The sequence below is a fragment of the Coregonus clupeaformis genome, chromosome 29 (assembly GCF_020615455.1).
Source record: "Coregonus clupeaformis isolate EN_2021a chromosome 29, ASM2061545v1, whole genome shotgun sequence".
In the NCBI taxonomy this organism is placed as follows: domain Eukaryota; kingdom Metazoa; phylum Chordata; class Actinopteri; order Salmoniformes; family Salmonidae; genus Coregonus; species Coregonus clupeaformis.
The window spans coordinates 24,704,620-24,724,676 of record NC_059220.1 but is presented as its reverse complement, the minus strand read 5'-3'; the positions used below and the strand labels follow the sequence as shown (position 1 = coordinate 24,724,676).

At 45.1% G+C, this 20,057-nt stretch overlaps 2 protein-coding genes and 1 pseudogene across 2 annotated transcripts; all 3 read right to left on the bottom strand.

The window, feature by feature from the left end:
- Positions 1–138: 138 nt before the first annotated feature.
- Positions 139–2,765, bottom strand: LOC123482215 (annotated as a pseudogene).
- Positions 2,766–9,907: 7,142 nt separating this feature from the next.
- Positions 9,908–12,217, bottom strand: LOC121544369 (olfactomedin-4). The gene is made up of 6 exons (XM_045209061.1): positions 12,126–12,217; positions 11,878–12,039; positions 11,340–11,483; positions 11,270–11,305; positions 10,979–11,124; positions 9,908–10,875 (listed from the first exon to the last, which is right to left on the bottom strand). The coding sequence occupies exons 1-6, from the start codon at positions 12,177–12,179 to the stop codon at positions 10,050–10,052; spliced, it is 1,368 nt and encodes a 455-aa protein (XP_045064996.1). The 5' UTR covers positions 12,180–12,217; the 3' UTR covers positions 9,908–10,049.
- Positions 12,218–16,520: 4,303 nt separating this feature from the next.
- Positions 16,521–19,049, bottom strand: LOC121544471 (leucine-rich repeat-containing protein 74A). Its single transcript, XM_041854399.2, is given in 7 exon segments — positions 16,521–16,649; positions 16,735–16,834; positions 16,836–16,927; positions 17,029–17,114; positions 17,273–17,354; positions 18,753–18,836; positions 18,954–19,049. Coding segments are annotated over 7 exon segments (669 nt in total).
- Positions 19,050–20,057: the final 1,008 nt, after the last annotated feature.

Below are 20,057 nucleotides of genomic sequence, written 5' to 3'. Positions count from 1 at the left end.
AATTCAAGGGACATGAGTTTTGAATGCAAGTCAATACATCCAAACAATGTAATGAGTATTTATTCAGTCAATGCCCCCATGCTGTCAGAGAGAGTCATATCAGTCGCATCAGTCACGATACGATAGACCAGAGAGGCTCTAGTCTTTGTTAAACTTGACACTATAAGACACATAGTAGCCCTTGTTGTACATGTAGAGTTTCTGATCAATAGGGTTGTAGTGCAGGTTTATATTCATCCTGGGAACTTCTCAAATGGAATGCTGAGGTAGTTCTCCTGCTCTGTTTTGGTGTCACAAGAGTAGAAGATCTCCTCTGTGTGAACATCTATTGGTCTGGTAGCATAGAGAACACCACACACCATGAAGGCATTGCCTACCAATGCTTTGTATACATTGGTATTCCACAGCTCCTCTATACCAAATTCAACCTCGTTTACTTTCGGCAACGACCATTTACCCTTGGATTCATCGGTGGCATAGGTTACCCATAGCCCATTCTCATCGCCTGAGAAGTCCATGTTCTGATTGGCTGAGTAACTGTAGGAGAATGTTGCACTGGCCTTTTTCAATTACTCTGTAGTCATATTTGGATGTGGTCATATTCAGTTTAGCCATGCTGAATGGGCTGTTTTTCTGATAATACAGGGTGTTACCATGAACAATGTAATTGTTGCCGGTACCCTGCCATCCATTTGGCAAGTTATGTCGTTTAAATGAATTCCTTAAAACCAGATTTTGATAGTCGGAGTAAAGATAAAGTCATGCACTGAGGCACTGCTATAGGCACCGTACCAATACATTGATTGCCACGATTGGGTTTTTGAGTCTTTCCCCACCCCCAAATCTGTAGCCCGCATTCAAGTTCGCATTCAGTTGGCTGACCACTGGCTTCCCTACACTGGCAATGCCTTTATGGTTGCAGAGCCTGGAAAACATAAATAGCTATTAATAATATATAAGACAAACAAATCCACAAACTACTGCTTTTGATCTAATGATACAATATGTTAACAATGCTACTATCACAGAGGCTCCTTACCAATATCTGGGTTTATGCCCTCCTCTTGGTTCTTCTGGCACTCCTCCAGCTTCTTCTGCAGTTTTCCAAACTCACTACGGATCACCTCCAGGTTACTCTTGTCATAGCTCTCCAGCTGGTTTACAATCAGGCTCATGTTGCGAATCTATGGATGCATGTGTACAAAGGACAAATAGGTCATTTGTTCCATACAGCAACATTCCTCTTGCTTCCGCATGATATTACCTGTCACTTAATTATCATGCCACTGCGGTCATTAATAGTCATTCTGCTATATCTGTCTACCTATCACCCATTTACCTCAGTGTACAGGCTGTTCGAACATAGGTGAGGAGGAGTTGAGGGAATCCTTCAGCTGTGTCACCAACAATTCGAACTCTCTCTAGCTCGATCCAGAAGCTCGAAATCCAGTCGGATGTACTTCTCAGGCCGCTCTCCACAATCTCCACTCGGATAGTCAGGTTGCTTAACTCAGCCAAAAAGATCACAAGCCTGCCCTTGTAACTGTCCAGCTGCAAGAGAGACACAGGTAGTAGTCCCGTGTAAGATATCTAGTAGGGTATACTGTGAATGAGGTCTCAGTTAAATATACACATGCATCTCCTCCAAGGTTTACAAGACTTGTTCCATATACTGGAGTAGGCACTTAACATCACTCTAAAACCTGGTGTGTAAATGCAATATGGATTCAATCCTGTTCAAAGGGGTTCACACCTCATGGTGTTCATTACAATACAATAGTACCTTATTTATCTGGATTCCCACTTCCAGCATTAGATCCTTGGTGACTTGCTGCATGTGTTCAACACGGTCGGCAGGGAAGGTGGTGTCAGGTAGAAACACATGACAAAGGCAGTTGCCCCGACTCACCTACAAAGATGCAGTCACATTGCCAGAGTCCCAGTCCTCCATTGGCTGGGGGAAAATACAAGTTCAACTATTCACAGTGGTAAGCTCACCCAGTATAAACTAGCACTCTTTTTGGAAGTGTCTCTAGCTGTCAAGTTTTAGTGGAAGGAAAAATGGAGTCCCTTCACCAGCCAAGCCACTGCAGGGCAAATGAGAGGCAGGAACATAAAAATGGAACCATCTTGTATCCAGTGTTGTTCTATGTGCTCCTTGTCTTTCTGTTCTGGTTTTTAAAACCCCTATCCTTATCAAAACATCTTCTTCTTCCATATTCTCTGTTGCATAAGAGACCTTCAATTCTTGTACATTATTAACATCCTTGTTTCTTGTAATAACATACTCAATACAATTATGTCGAAATCTGTCTCATCATTTTATTGATCGCAATGATCTACATGGAGTGCATACTGGCCATATACTTTTTCAGTTCTTCTTTTTCCATCTGTAATTCACCTCATTATCAACTACATCATCTTACTATCAGTCATCACTAATTTTCGTTGTTCAAAGGTTTTGAGAGTGACACAAGTTTATCTTCAAATTTGCTCTTCTATTTTTAATATTTTTTGTCGATGTTCTATTATATGAGTTATTACTTCCTGTGTCAAAGGCTTTTATTACAATTACATTATTTCTGCAAAGGTCTTTTCGGCAGTCTAGTCGTCCTGTCTGTACTTTTTTCTGTTTGATCTCCAGTTTCCCGAGGGTTCTCGCCTCCGGGGCTCTCTGATTTCCTCACCTGCATCCCATCAGCAATCTGCACACCTGTCCTGATCTCACCCTTCTTGGGCTCTGGCCTAACATCCATTCCCTGCATCGTTCCATTTTTGTCAGTTATCTTTTCTGTTGTTTTGTTGTTTTCACCTTGTTGGCTTCTTCTTACCTGTTTTGTTTCTATCTGCAGTCAATCTCCCTTCCCCCATTTTCTGATGCCCATTCTTATCCCCACTCCCTCCACCAACTCATCTCCCTCCGCTCTTCCCCTATTTTCTACATTTTTTGGAATCTGTTAAATAAATACTCACCTTGTTTCCACCTTGTCCTGGTCTGCTTCTGGGTTCTGGCTTATACCGTACAGCGATCCGGCCATAATGCCCAGCCCTACTCTGTTCTTCCATGCCATTACCCATCAGGAGAAGATGTTGGGCCATCATATCCGGCTCAGGAATCTTGGCAGTTCACCTTTCTACCGGTCTGTTCCAAACCAAGTTTCCGGTGAATCCACTTTTCCCCATCTCTGCGTCTAAGCGGTGTCCTTCCGTGCCCAAGGTTCCGGCCCATATATAGGGGAGCTGGGAAGATCCTTCTTTCCTTATGCAGTGTGGGTTAGTGTTCATCTACAGCCCTACTCTTATGCCACAGACAAGGCTAGATAGCCTTTGTGATTGGTTCTGCGTGGTCCGCTGTGCTTCAGCCGTTTGGACACAAACCCCTATGCTTCTCCCCGGGGTTCCGCCGATGAAGCTCTTCGACCATTCCGTCCGAGGAGGCCAGCTACCCTGTTTTCGCTCCACCAAGGAACTAGCGTGGCCGACTTCTGATCGTTCACGGCGTTGGCTGTGCAGAGTGGGTGAATGGAGTCTCTGCACGCCTTTTACCAGGGTCTGTCGGAGCAGCTCAAGATGACGCTGATCTCCCTATCCGAACCTAGTACCTGACCTTTCCTTGTCTATTCGGGTGGATAATCGTCGAAGCAATGGGGGTCCGTCCAGTCGATCAGCTTCTCAGTTCCCAGTCGGGTCGGGTGGTGGACCAAACCCGTCGATCATTCTCCACCACAAAGGATTAGTGGAGAGGTCCTCTCTCCCGATTCCCAACCCATGCAAGTGGGGCGCACGAGGTTAACCAAGGAGGAGCTCAACATGGCGTGACAACTGCTTTACTGTTACCTCGACATTACATCTCCACTTGTTCTTCGTCAAACTGCCCGGCTCGCTAAAGGATTGGGAACTTTTTAGCGGGCAGTTTCAACCTCTCCAGTACCTCTGTCAGACCCGTTTCCCGGCTACCCTTGTGAACAGAATCAAGCTTAGCGATTAGCTTTATCATTTTTAGCTTTCTTGATAGTTTACCTTTTCAAAGCAATTGCCGGAACCCATTACTAGTAGTCTCACTATCCTGATGAGACTAACCTTAAATGCTCTTTCGGGGGAATCTTCGAGATATTTCATTCTTCATTCTGTCTTCCCATGTTCCTCTGTCTTATCCCTGGCTGGAACACTCCTTATTGGTGGGCATAGCGAGTTAGCTTGATTTCTGCTACTCTCTCAAGACTGCCTGTCCCCATTCGGTTCCCATCTGATTAGTACCCCTAGATTTGTCCCTGGTTCCCGAACTATTTGGGGGTGTTCATAACGTCTTCCTCCCTCCCCACCGACCATTGATTGTCCATCCTGTTCCTTTTACCCCAAGGGAAGGTTATACATATCTTCCCCCTGATGAGGCTTTGGAGACCTTCAAGGGTCCCTATCTGCTGTCTCGTTCGTCCCTCGTCATCACCTGGGGGCAGTTCTTCTTTGTGGGTAAGAAATCTCTTTCGAGTGTATTATTATCGGGGGGTTGATCATCCGGTCAGCTTCCCCTGCCCTTGATGTTCTCCTTCTCTTACAGTCCTCGGTGTTCTCCAAGCTAACCTACTATCACTTCATCGGGGGAGTGGTTGACTGGTTTCAATACCCATTCCCCATATCGTATCCGTTTGACTGACCAATGCTCCAGCGGTATTCCAGAGTATGGTGAACGACGTCCTGAGAGATATGATCGGTCTCTTTGTGTTTGTTTACCTGGATGACATTCTGATCTTCTCGAAGGAACCTTCCGACCACGTCCAGCATGTCCGGCAGGTTCTGCAGCGATTGTTGAGAATCGCCTGTTCGTGAAGGCCGAGAAGTGCGAGTTTCACGCCCACGACATCCTTTCTCGGGTACATCATCTCCAGGGGAGAGATTAGGATGGACCAGGGAAGGTTAGAGCGGTTCTGGAATGGGCCCACGGTACGAGATTGCAGGTCCAGAGATTTTTGGGGTTTGCAATTTCTACGCAGGATTCATCCGGGATTACAGCCGGTGGCCGCTCCGTTAACTGCCTTGACTTCCAGTATCAGGAGCTTCAAGTGGAATCCGGGCGGATCGGCGTTTCTGGATTTGAAGAGGCGATTCACCAACGCACCGATTCTCTCTCAACCGGACACGCCCGTCAGTTCGTCGTTGAAGTGGACGCGTCTGATGTGGGAGTTGGCGCCATCCTGTCGCAGCGATGCTCCACGGACAGTAAGCTCCATCCCTGCCCCTACTACTCTCGTCGCCTTTCGCCTGCGGAGAGGAATTACGATGTGGGTAACCGGGAGCTTCTCGCGGTGAAACTTGCCTTGGAGGAGTGGCGCCACTGGTTGGAGGGCGAAGCAACCGTTTATTGTCTGGACTGACCACAGAATCTTGCTTACGTGCAATCGGGCTAGACGTCTCAACTCCCGTCAGGCCAGGTGGTCGTTGTTTTTCGGACGATTCAATTTTTCCCTGACGTTCCGACCTGGGTTCTAAGAATGGCAAGGCGACACCTTGTCTCGGATGTTCTCCAAGACGGAGGGGAGTGGGTCCAAGACCGAGACAATTCTCCCCCGGAACTGCGTCGTGGGAGCTGTTAGGTGGAAGATTGAGGAGAGGTGATGGCGGCTCTTCGGACGCAGCCCGGTCCCGGTAACGGTCCACCCGGTCGGTTGTTTGTCCTAGTCGGTTCGTCCTGCGGTCCTCGGAATGGTCCCACGCCAGCAAGATGGCTTGTCAGCCCTACGTGGCTCGACGATGGCGTTTCTTCGCAGCGTTTTTGGTGGCCTGCCATGACGAGATACTCGAGGTTTGTTGCTGCCTGTCCAGTGTGTGCGCTAGAATAAGGGTCCAATCGGCACCAGCTCTGGACTACTTCACCCCCTTCCTATTCCCCGGCGACCATGGTCGCATCTGGCCCCTGGACTTTGTCACTGGGTTGCCCGCTTCTGAGGGGAACACGGTCGTTCTGACTATCGTGGACAGATTCAGCAAGTTCGCCCACTTTGTGCCAATTGCCAAGCTTCCCTCTGCCTCGGAGACGTCCGAGATCCTGGTTAGGGGGTTTTCAGGGTCCCACGGGTTGCCCAGTGATATCGTTCCGACCGTGGCCCTCAGTTTACCCTCTGCTGTCTGGAAGTCCTTCTGTTTGGCCATTGGAGCTACAGTCAGTCTCACATCTGGTTTTCACCCCCCAATCTAATGGTCAGGCGGAGAGAGCCAACCAGAAGATGGAATCCACGCTACGCTGCCTGGCCTCTTCCAATCCCACCTCCTGGGTCTCTCCAGTTACCTTGGGTTGATATGCCCACAATACTCTCCCTACATCTGCCACTGGGATGTCTCCCTTCCAGTGCCTCTATGGCTACCAACCTCCCTTGTTCCCTTCTCAGGAAGGCTCTCAGTGCCTTCTGTTCAGGCCCATATTCGTCGTTGCCACCGGACCTGGCATCGGGCCAGAAAGGCACTCCTTAGAGTTTCGGACCGTATCAGCTCCAGGCGAATCGTCGCCGGATCCGCTCCCACCTATAGCATCGGAGATAGGGGTCTGGTTGGCCACGGGATCTTCCTTTCGGACTGAGTCTAGGGAAGTTGTTACCGAAGTTCATTGTCCGTTTGTGGTGGAAGGTGATCAATCCGGTGGCAGTTCGACTCAAACTCCCGAGGGCGCTCAGAGTCCATCCCCCCTTTCATGTCTCCTGCCTCAAGCCTGTTTTCCTCAGTCCTCTGTTGCCTCCTCCGCCTCCTCCTCCTCCTCTCGGATGATCGGAGGTGGTCCCTGCCTACACGGTGCGACGCATTTGGATTCCAGACGGCGGGGCCGGGGTTTCCAGTATCTCGTGGACTGGGAGGGTATGGTCCGGAAGAGAGAGTTGGATTCCTCGGCGGATCCTAGATGCTGACCTCATCCGTGACTTCTACCGCCTCCATCCTGGCGCTCCGGGAGTCCGCCCGGTGGCGTTCGTCGGAGGGGGTACTGTAACGATTCCGCAGTCTGAGTCGGGTCCTGTCTGTGGACTAGTTTTTCTGTTCGTGATCTCCAGTTTCCGAGGGTTCTGGAACGCTCCGGGAGCTCTCTTGATTTCCGCACCTGCATCCCATCAGCAATCTGCACACCTGGTCCTGATCATCACCCTTCTTAGGCTCTGGCCTAACATCCATTCCCTGCCGGATCGTTAGCCATGAACAGTATGTTTGTCAGTTATCAGCCTTGGAGTTTCTAAGCGTTAGTTTTGTTGTTTTGCACCTTGTTGGCTTGCCGTGTACTTACCTCCGTTTTGTTTCTATCTGCAGTCAATCTCCCGGAACCTTCACCCAACCCCCTGCCTGGTTGTCGGCGGCTGCGGCCATTCTTGGATCCACCACTGCACCTCCACCAACTCATCTCCGCCCCGTCCGCTCTGTCCCCTGGATTATTCTACATCGTTTTTGGAATCTGTTAAATAAATACTCACCTTCGTTTCAACTCACCTTGTCCTGGTCTGCTTCTGGGTTCTGGCTTAGTAAACCGTGACAGAGTCAATATTTGCAGTGTTGACCCTTCTTTTTCAAGACCTCTGCAATCCGCCCTGGCATGCTGTCAATTAACTTCTGGGCCACATCCTGACTGATGGGAGCCCATTCTTGCATAATCAATGCTTGGAGTTTGTCAGAATTTGTGGGGTTTTGTTTGTCCACCCGCCTCTTGAGGATCAACCACAAGTTCTCAATGGGATTAAGGTCTGGGGAGTTTCCTGACCATGGACCCAAAATGTCGATGTTTTGTTCCCCGAGCCACTTAGTTATCACTTTTGCCTTATGGCAAGGTGCTCCATCATGCTGGAAAAGGCATTGGTCGTCACCAAACTGTTCTTGGATGGTTGGGAGAAGTTGCTCTCGGAGGATGTGTTGGTACCATTCTTTATTCATGGCTGTGTTCTTAGGCAAAATTGTGAGTGAGCCCACTCCCTTGGCTGAGAAGCAACCCCACACATGAATGGTCTCAGGATGCTTTACTGTTGGCATGACACAGGACGGATGGTAGCGCTCACCTTGTCTTCTCCGGACAAGCTTTTTTCCGGATGCCCCAAACAACAAAGGGGATTCATCAGAGAAAATGACTTTACCCCAGTCCTCAGCAGTCCAATCCCTGTACCTTTTGCAGAATATCAGTCTGTCCCTGATGTTTTTCCTGGAGAGAAGTGGCTTCCTTGCTGCCCTTCTTGACACCAGGCCATCCTCCAAAAGTCTTCGCCTCACTGTGCGTGCAGTTGCACTCACACCTGCCTGCTGCCATTCCTGAGCAAGCTCTGCACTGGTGGTGCCCCGATCCCGCAGCTGAATCAACTTTAGGAGACGGTCCTGGCGCTTGCTGGACTTTCTTGGGCGCCCTGAAGCCTTCTTCACAACAATTGAACTTCTCTCCTTGAAGTTCTTGATGATCCGATAAATGGTTGATTTAGGTGCAATCTTACTAGCAGCAATATCCTTGCCTGTGAAGCCCTTTTTGTGCCAAGCAATGATGACGGCACACGTTTCCTTGCAGGTAACCATGGTTAACAGAGGAAGAACAATGATTTCAAGCACCACCCTCCTTTTAAAGCTTCCAGTCTGTTATTCTAACTCTATCAGCATGACAGAGTGATCTCCATCCTTGTCCTCGTCAACACTCTCACCTGTGTTAACGAGAGAATCACTGACATGATGTCAGCTGGTCCTTTTGTGGCAGGGCTGAAATGCAGTGGAAATGTTTTTGGGGATTAAGTTCATTTTCATGGCAAAGAGGGACTTTGCAATTAATTGCAATTAATCTGATCACTCTTCATAACATTCTGGAGTATACGCAAATTGCCATCATAAAAACTGAGGCAGCAGACTTTGTGAAAATTAATATTTGTGTCATTCTCAAAACATTTGACCACGACTGTACATGTTGAGATAAGCATAATATAATAACGTTTTTTCATCCTTATTCCAATTCTATAGCCTAGCAAGTTCCAGCACACAATTCACAAGTATTATGCTACTTTATTTCTTCACATGGGACATTAGATTGTTATGTTGGTAAGAAGTATAGGGGCTGAAGATCCGCGTTATAATGTGATTGACAATTAATAAAGGCAATGTTTCTGCTGTCGCAGAGAATGCATTCACGGTAAACGCTGCATATGTCGGCTCAATCGGAATGCGGATCATCCGCAATGCTTCGGCGATACAGACTGAATCCAGCCCCTGTACATGAACCACATTTAAATAGTTAACACTCAAGCCACTTTCCATAGTTTCAATCCATACTGTATTGCTAACAAAATAAATGGCCAAGAGGCCAAAAAGAGGATTGGGTCTATGTTCAACATGGTTTTACCATAGTATTTTTTAGATAAGACAAGGAACAAAGACAAATGTTGTTCTTTCAAGACTTTGCAGTAGCCTTCCCATTTCACATCATATTGTACAAGTTTTATTTTCTATATGGTTAGATATCAATAATGAGCAGACTAAGTATACTCAGAAATGAAGGGTGTTATTGTTAATTAATTCCTAACAATGTGCTGCATATTGAGAGAGATTATCCCCTGAAACAGTATGACAAACCCCTCTGTGATGTTGGTGAGTGAGACTGCCTAATACCTACAGTAGGCCTGCATGAAGATGAACAAGACAGTCTAGAGCCAGACAATGTATTGGCATCTGACTTCATGTTTGGCACCCAATAGGTTATCAGCATAAGGGACACATTTAAAGTATTTTATATGAAATACACTGTATCATGCTTATTAGCCACAACTGACCTGCATTTGGCTGACTCTGTCTAATACACACCTCATTATACAGATGTTGATTTAGACTGAAGACTGAAGGAATCATAATACTTGAATACAATGAAGACAGTATTATTTCAGATGTAATATCAAAAGTAAACACTTGAACACAAAGATAATGATTCATCAGAGATTTATTTAAAATCAACAAGTTGAGCATGAAACAGGGTACTCTACATAATCAGAGCAACTACAAAAGAGATGAAATCTGATTTGAGTATAACGCGTTTCAATATGAGAGATGCCACAATAGGCCTTTTATCTGACCAAGGGATGTGTTGTGTTTACAGTGGCCTGGTTGTCAAACCAAAGATGATAGTTAACATAGTAGCCATCATTGTACATGTAGAGTTTCTGATCAGTGGGGTTGTAGTCCAGGTTGACATACTTGTCCTGGAACCGCTCAAATGGAATAGTAATGTACCTCTCTTGTTTTGTCTTGGTGTCATAAGTATAAAATATCTCCTCATAGTGAATGTCAACTGTTCTGACAGCATAGAAAACCCCACACACCATGAAAGCATTGCTCACAGATGGTTTGTACACACTGGTTTCCCACAACTCCTCTATACCAAATGATGGCTCATGGATTTTAGCAATTACCATTTTACCCTTGGATTCCTCTGTGGCATAGGTCACCCACAGCCCATTCTCATCAGCAGCGAAGTCTAGGTTCTGATTGGGTGAGTGACCGTACGAGAATCTGGTGCTAGCCTTTGCAATCACCCTGTACTCATATTTCATTGTAGTAAAATTCAGTTTGGCCATGCTAAATGGGTTGTTCAATTGATAATACAGGGTGTTATCACGTACAATGAAATTGTTACCAGTTCCATACCAGCTACTTGTCAAGCTTTGGTGTTTAAATGGAGTTCTCAAAATAAGATTTTTGTAGCTACTGTAAAATCTAATGTCAACAATTGAGGCACCACTATACCCAGAGTACCAGTATTGAGATTCAGAACCATGCACAGGCTTAGAATCTTTCCCCCAGCCTCCCCATTTGTACCCAGCATTCAAGTGGGCATTCAGTTGATTGACGATGGGCTTGCTGACTCTGGTTATACCTCCGTGCTCACAGGACCCTGAGAAAGAGGGTGAAGTCAGTGACATCAAAGATGCAATGGTCTACAGATGTTTTGGCATGAGGCGGATGTGTATCACCATAAAAGTAGTCTTAGACTTACCCGATGTTGGGGTTGAAGATCTCATTGTGGCGCCTCTCACACTCCTCCAGTTTGATCTGTATGTTGATGTACTCACGACGGGTCACCAACACCAGGTTCTTATCGTATCTCTCCAGCTTGGTCACGACCACCACCATGGAGGAGATCTGAGGGTACACAGATAAACATCCATAAGACCAGAAGTTTAAGTACTACAAAAAGATACATGTCTGAAGTGATAAGTAGACATGGTCATTGTTTATAGCTGTATCGTGGCCAGATGAGTTGTTAGGTACAGTTCTTGGTAGTTACCTGCTGGTGCAGAGACTCAAAGACGGTAGTGGAGGTCTGTACGGAGCCCAGGAGCTTCCTGTACCAGAGCCTCCACCTGTTTGATCTGCACCTTCACATCCTGCATGTAGGCCTCACTGTACGCATCAGGGTTCTTCTCCATCATCTCCACCAGCACTGTCAGGTTCACTATCCTCTCTGCATACACTGTCAGCTTGCTCTCATATGTCTCAAACTGGAGGGGAGGGATATTTTATATGCAAATTACCTTAAGCCACATTATAATAGGCAAACTGAACTACTGTTAAGAAAATAGTAGGTCATCAGAACTATTGCTTATTGTAGAATCTTTATAGCTTAGCTATATTTGTATGATGGTACTCCTTGTATATAATCTCGTTATTGTTATTTTATTGTGTTACCATTTCCTTTTTTGCAAATGTTTCTTACTTTTTAACTATGCATTGTTGGGAAAGGGCTCATAAGTAAGCATTTCACGGTAAGGTCTACCTGTTGTATTCAGCGCATGTGACAAATAAAATTGGATTTGATGATAGGATGTATGGTATATAGTGCGTCAGAGAGTGATAGGCTATTGTAACCATCTATGTGACTCCATACTGGTGTACCTTGTTCATTTCCATCTCCAGCTTGTGGTTGATCTGCACAGCTGTCTCTTCCAGGAGGACCAGCTCTCCCACTGGGAAGGTAGAGCCAGGCAGGAAGGCCTCACAGGAGCACTTCCCCCCTCCATCCTCCGTCCCGTTCCTCTCACTCCACAGGCCTACAGGCTGAGAACAAGGCGAATAAACAAGTCACTTCTATAGACATCAGTTAGTTTAATGAGAGAAATGCACCAGAATCACATCACACATACCCCAAAGGCCAAGGTGGTTCTCAGGAGAGCTAAGACAAACAGAGTGGAAATCATTCTGGAGTAGTCGAGATGGTTATGATTCAGACTTGTTGGTCCGCAGACTTATAAAGCCTGTGATATCTCCGAGAAAATCAGCATCTGTGTTCTTCACACCCACACCGTCACTATTAAAGATACATGTCACATAGTATCTAGACTCCTTTTTACAACTGTGAGACGTCAGCTATCTTTGACAAACATATTCTAACTGTTAGGATATGTTTAGTGCAGGTATGTCATATAATGATGTGGTATTAGAATTTTCCCAGATGATTCATGGGTGTGCATCTACACCTGGGAACTTTCCCAGACATTATGAAAAGAGCTATGGTCTGAGCAGGATCTTTGCCAACCCTGGCCCTAAATGATACTGTATATCTTAAATAACAGAGGTCACACTATTGAGCTAAGGCACATGCATTTAAAGATCATCATCCCATCTAATTTAGCTGGGTGAGAATAAAGTTGGCATGAAATGTGGCTATGTACAGTGGGGGAAAAAAGTATTTAGTCAGCCACCAATTGTGCAAGTTCTCCCACTTAAAAAGATGAGAGAGGCCTGTAATTTTCATCATAGGTACACGTCAACTACGACAGACAAATTGAGAGAAAAAAATCCAGAAAATCACATTGTAGGATTTTTAATGAATTTATTTGCAAATTATGGTGGAAAATAAGTATTTGGTCACCTACAAACAAGCAAGATTTCTGGCTCTCACAGACCTGTAACTTCTTCTTTAAGAGGCTCCTCTGTCCTCCACTCGTTACCTGTATTAATGGCACCTGTTTGAACTTGTTATCAGTATAAAAGACACCTGTCCACAACCTCAAACAGTCACACTCCAAACTCCACTATGGCCAAGACCAAAGAGCTGTCAAAGGACACCAGAAACAAAATTGTAGACCTGCACCAGGCTGGGAAGACTGAATCTGCAATGGGTAAGCAGCTTGGTTTGAAGAAATCAACTGTGGGAGCAATTATTAGGAAATGGAAGACATACAAGACCACTGATAATCTCTCCTCGATCTGGGGCTCCAAGCAAGATCTCACCCCGTGGGGTCAAAATGATCACAAGAACGGTGAGCAAAATCCCAGAACCACACGGGGGGACCTAGTGAATGACCTGCAGAGAGCTGGGACCAAAGTAACAAAGCCTACCATCAGTAACACACTACGCCGCCAGGGACTCAAATCCTGCAGTGCCAGACGTGTCCCCCTGCTTAAGCCAGTACATGTCCAGGCCCGTCTGAAGTTTGCTAGAGTGCATTTGGATGATCCAGAAGAGGATTGGGAGAATGTCATATGGTCAGATGAAACCAAAATAGATATTTTTGGTAAAAACTCAACTTCGATCGTGTTTGGAGGACAAAGAATGCTGAGTTGCATCCAAAGAACACCATACCTACTGTGAAGCATGGGGGTGGAAACATCATGCTTTGGGGCTGTTTTTTCTGCAAAGGGACCAGACGACTGATCCGTGTAAAGGAAAGAATGAATGGGGCCATGTATCGTGAGATTTTGAGTGAAAACCTCCTTCCATCAGCAAGGGCATTGAAGATGAAACGTGGCTGGGTCTTTCAGCATGACAATGATCCCAAACACACCGCCCGGGCACCTAAGGAGTGGCTTCGTAAGAAGCATTTCAAGGTCCTGGAGTGGCCTAGCCAGTCTCCAGATCTCAACCCCATAGAAAATCTTTGGAGGAGTTGAAAGTCTGTGTTGCCCAGCGACAGCCCCAAAACATCACTGCTCTAGAGGAGATCTGCATGGAGGAATGGGCCAAAATACCAGCAACAGTGTGTGAAAACCTTGTGAAGACTTACAGAAAACGTTTGACCTGTGTCATTGCCAACAAAGGGTATATAACAAAGTATTGAGAAACTTTTGTTATTGACCAAATACTTATTTTCCACCATAATTTGCAAATAAATTCATTAAAAATCCTACAATGTGATTTTCTGGATATTTTTTTCTCATTTTGTCTGTCATAGTTGACGTGTACCTATGATGAAAATTACAGGCCTCTCTCATCTTTTTAAGTGGGAGAACTTGCACAATTGGTGGCTGACTAAATACTTTTTTTCCCCACTGTATACTGGAATAATATCTATTTTATGGTTATATATGTAATACATGGAGTGTATGTAGAAGCCAGTGATTTCTCCGTAGAAATACAAAACAACGGTTCAGTGGAGGTATTAGTGTATAAGACACAGCAGCATCAGACACTTTGATGATTGTGTTTGATTCTGTTCATGTGGAGTTTTATCCACGCCTTTCTTGGTCTTCTTTTTCTTCACTTTGGTTTTAGTAGCTGGCTGCTTGGAGTTCAGTGCTGGTCTGGACCTGGTCAGGTGGTTCGCAGTGGGGCTCAGCTTGGTGCGGTCTATATCAGGGCTGGAGTCAGAGAGCATCCCCTGGGCCGAGGAGAGATTGGGGGTAGCGTGGAGAGTCATCCGTCAGGTTGGGCTGGGAGTAGGAGCGCAAGGCCGGGGAGCTGGTGGGCCGGTGGTGGGTCCTGCCCCCGGGCATGGGCAGGTGGATGCACTCACTGCTCAGGTTGGTGACAGAGTAGCGGCTGCTGTTGGACATGATGATGTGGTACCAGGAGCTAAGTGGGGTGGCAGAGAAGTGCTGGGGGCCACTGGAGCCGTCCTTGGTGCCCCCCGGGGACATGACCATGGAGCTGCGGGTTATTGGCCTCCATGGCACTCTGCAAGGTCTTCAGGATGCGCTCGCTCTTCTGCTTCTCCTTCTTCTGACGGGACTCCATCTTACACACCAAAGAACGTATTTAATGTGTTGATTCACTAAAAGGACTTTCTCAGCGTTTGAAAAGGAAAAACATTGGCGTGGCACTACAAGCAATTATAAATAGATACGTTTGCCGTACTTCAACACTCTGACCATAAACGTCTGCTCATGTTGAGTTTTTTTTTTAGGACAAACAGATGTGTGGACAGTTCATGACAATTTTCTTTTCAGTTCTCAGGTTATTGATGATGTGTGGTGTTTTCTTTACACACTCATAACAGTCTGACAGTGTGTACTGTATGAGAAAAGCCCACCTGTAATCAACCATCCCTGTCCTTTTACGATCCAGTCTCTGAATCAACACCTCAATCTGGTATTGATCCAAGGGGATGACTGATTGCTGTAATGGTTACATAAGACATAAGAGTTAACAAATAAAGGCAATGAGCTGGCCACTGAATTCCATCTTACACTGAGTCTACAAAATATTAGGAACTTTCAATGACATAGACTGACCAGGTGAATCCAGGTGAAAGCTATGATCCCTAATTGATGTCACCTGTTATATCCACTTCAATCAGTGTAGATGAAGGGGGAGGAGACAGGTTAAAGAATGATTTTTAAAGATTGAGACAATTGAGACATGTTTGGTGTATGTGTGCCATTCAGAGGGTGAATGGGCAAGACAAAAGATTGAAGTGCCTTTGAACGGGGTATGGTAGTAGGTGCCAGGTGCACCAATTTGTGTCAAGAACTGCAACGCTACTGGGTTTTTCACGCTCAACAGTTTCCTGTGTGTATCAAAAATGGTCAATCACCCAAAGGACATCCAGCCAACTTGACACAACTGTGGGAAACATTGGAGTCAACATGGGCCAGCATCCCTGTGGAACGCTTTCAACACCTTGTAGAGTCCATGCCCCTACAAACTGAAGGTGTTCCTAATGTTTTGTACACTCAGTATGAGAATAACATTACAGAAACCACTCATATGAGTACATGCAAGTGAGGGTATTCCATGGTATCTTGGAGCATTGGAAATGCATTAGCTCAACAGACCCTGCAAATGTCAGAGACTATGGGATGAGCAATAAGTTTGAGAGGTGCACAGCCTTCCTGAAGTCTGCCACAGGCATCTGCATTGTCCCATCTTTATCAATGTTCCGAAATAAGTCCCAAAGGTGCAGCTTTCATTGATCCAGATTATCCTTCAAAGAAAAGTGTAGAGCAGAGAGGTTTTTTCCTTTACATAATCCTCCCTATTTCACATCTTGCACTGGTTTGAAAAACATTGATAACTAGGTCCTAGTGAGTGGAATTTGCAGTTTATAAAAAAATAATTGTAAAAATACTCTCTATTCAGTTATGATTTACAATCACTTGTGACTACTACATGTGAATACACATTTGACAAAAATGATTTGACCAGTCAGTGTACCTGAATGACTATCATTGGGTCAAGGAATGTGGGTGATTTCTTAGCGATAAAGCCTCCGACCCCTCCATACTGCACCGCTAGACTGGATTCTACTCACAAACACAAATGACTCAGTTAACACTCCAAACCATGGTAAAGTTATAACACACGGGCCAAAACACTTCTAGTGTACATCAAGTAGAGAACAACAATGCTCACATATGTTGATCTCCTCCAGAGCAGTTTTGGGTGTTTTCTTGACCACAGTGACAAGAGCCAGTGCCCCCTCCACTGTCAGAGAGTTATAAGCCAGCTGAAGGGACACAAAACATTTAAAGTCACCCTAGTTTCACACCACACAGGTCAGTGGGTGTGTGCTCTGTCAATCAAGCACCTACCATCAGCACTCTGAGAGTGTCGTTGGCCTCCAGCCCTTTGCACTGCATGCCCACCCTCTCGTTGGTGATGTGGTTGTTGTTGAGGTCTAGGTATACCAGTGTTGTTGAATTTCAGTGCCTCTCCTAAAGTCAAGGCCCCCTCATTCCCAAAGATATTCCAGGACAGGTGTAGGTGTTTCAGGGTCACATTCACCTTTGTGAAGAGTAGATATCTTGATCACATACTGTTTTACTATTTTCTTTTAACGAAGAATTACACTTTGTGGGAATTGGGTTGAGTATGTTTATCCAAACCTTGAGGCCGGCACAGAAAGCCACAACTCCTTTCATTTGCAGATGGTTCCAGCTCAAGTCTAGTACTGCCAGACCTTCATCGTTTGCTCTACGATTACAAGGTCAGTGGCAGAAGATGCAAAACGCTAAACACTCACATTGTGCATGATTGCTAACCCTAATGACTCCATTAGACTCTGTATACTCCATGAGACTGCTCAACTGTAACGATGTGAGATGCAGACATAAAGTGAAATGGTCCAACCTAACATCTGGCCCAGATGCTCCCCACCTCTCCCACAGAACTGACTGTGGCTCAAGTCCAGCTCTTTTACTCTGTAGTTGTTCTAAAGGGAGAGATATAGCAAGGAGCTAGCTATAGACTCCAATGACAGTAATATCATCAACATGCATGCATTTTGTATGTAATTTCTATTCACTTACTGCCAGGGCATCTGCAAAACTTTTAGCATCGTCCTCTATGAATCCATTCCCTGTTGTTGAAATTGTTAAAAAAAGAATCACAAATAAAGTAGAGAAATATAATATATACTGAACAAAAATATAAACGCAACATGCAACAATTTCAACGATTTTACTGAGTTACAGTTCATTTAAGGAAATCAGTCAATTGAGATAATTTCATTAGGCCCTAATCTATGGATTTCTCATGACTGGGCAGGGGCACAGCCATGAGTGGGCCTGGAAGGGCATAGGCCCATCCACTGGCCAATCAGAATTAGTTTTTCCTCACAAAAGGGCTTTATTACAGACAGAAATACTCCTCAGTTTCATCAGCTGTCAGGGTGGTTGGTCTCAGACGATCCCGCAGGTGAAGAAGTCGGATGTGGAGGTCCTGGGCTGGCGTCGTTACACGTGGTCTGCGGTTGTGAGGCCGGTTGGACGTACTGCCAAATTCTCTAAAACTACGTTGGAGGGAGTTTATGGTAGAGAAATTAACGTTCAATTATCTCAAAACAGCTCTAGTGGACATTCTTGCAGTCAGCATGCCAATTACACGCTCCCTCAAAACTTCAGACATCTGTGGCATTGTGTTTGTGACAAAACTGCACATTTTAGAGTGGCCTTTTATTGTCCCCAGCACAATGTGCACCTGTGTAATGATCATGCTGTTTAATCAATTTAATGATATGCCACACCTGTCAGGTGGATGGATTTTCTTGGCAAAGGATAAATAACTAACAGGGAAGTAAACAAATTTGTGCACAAAATTTGAGAGAAATAAGCTTTTTGTGCATATGGAACATTTCTGGGATCTTTTATTTCAGCTCATGAAACATGGGACCAACACTTTACATGTTGCGTTTATATTTGTGTTCAGTGTGTCTAACTAACAGAGTTTTTTGTTTTCATTTTCAAATCTGTGTGTACTACCTGAAAGTTTGCTGGATTTTATGGAAATGTAGTCAAGCAAAAAAAAATATATGCACTCAGCTCCGTGCAATGCATTCAGTGACTGTTGGACACACTCTACTACTTGACAAACAGTGGGCATTTTAATACAGCTCTAAACTTCAAGTACTGCATGGCCTGCACGACTCTAATGCCCTCTTGTGGCGGATTGTGGGACATATAGCACATCATACTTATCCCACTTCTGAATTATACTTATCCCACTTCTGAATTAATATGTTTTAGAGATGTTGATGGTACCAGATACATTTACTGTACCTTCTTACAAAGAGCTCATACAAATTTACCAGATGCTGAATGGTGAAATGTACCTTCAACAACACCACAGGGTATCTGGCCGAGTCAGCCAGCAGGTAGTTGTCTACCAGCTCCAGGTTGGTGACGTGCCTGTCAGTCTGAGAAGAAACATTGGAATCTATGATGAGCGTTTCTTGAAGTTGATAATGTGTCAATAGACGTCCACCAGACTTATCACCAGGGCAATGGCAAGCGCCTCCCCCCAGGGGTCTCACGCCGTGGTGGTTGAGGCTCATGGTGGAGGTGCCCAGATTCTGGAGGAAGTAAGACACAGGAACCACCCCGACCAGCTTGCAGGCCTGCAGGTACATCTCCGCGGTAGTCTTTTTCACCTCTAATGATGACAATTAATCATACATAATTAATCTGAGCAGAGCAGTGAGAGGATTCGATTAATCTGGCCCGGGTGAAAGTTGCGTTTGTTTTGGAACCGGGCTGCCGTGAGGAACTGGGAACTCGGGGAAAAAACAAGGTCAAATCATGACGTCACTGGTTCTAAAGAGTTTCCGATTTGGAATTCCGATGACCATTCAAAACGATGTTCCCAGTCGGAGCTCAGTTTTTTCCCGAGTTCCCAGTTGTCTTGAACACATTTAAGTCAGATGTTTCCGAGTTCCCAGTTGTTTAGAATGGGGCAAATGCCCACGCTAACTCGGCTCAAAACAAAAGTGACATATAATTAAGCACATTTTTTTTTTTTTTTTTCACCTTTATTTAACCAGGTAAGCCAGTTGAGAACAAGTTCTCATTTACAACTGCGACCTGGCCAAGATAAAGCAAAGCAGTGCGATAAAAACAACAACACAGAGTTACATATGGGGTAAAACAAAACATAAAGTCAAAAATACAACAGAAAATATATATACAGTGTGTGCAAATGTAGCAAGTTATGGAGGTAAGGCAATACATAGGCTATAGTGCAAAATAATTACAATTAGTATTAACACTGGAATGATAGATGTGCAAGAGATGATGTGCAAATAGAGATACTGGGGTGCAAATGAGCAAAATAAATAACAATATAGGGATGAGGTAGTTGGGTGGGCTAATTTCAGATGGGCTGTGTAAAGGTGCAGTGATCGGTAAGGTGCTCTGACAACTGATGCTTAAAGTTAGTGAGGGAGATAAGAGTCTCCAGCTTCAGAGATTTTTGCAATTTGTTCCAGTCATGGAGTAATGAGTAGGATTCTTAGTTTTTTCAAAAGTGATTGCTTTTGATAAAAACGCTTAGTCTGCCTTTCCATTGAAAACTAGTTAGAAAATGCAAACACATATTTTATGTAAAATAGATGGATGTTTCTGGACAATACACCATGCTT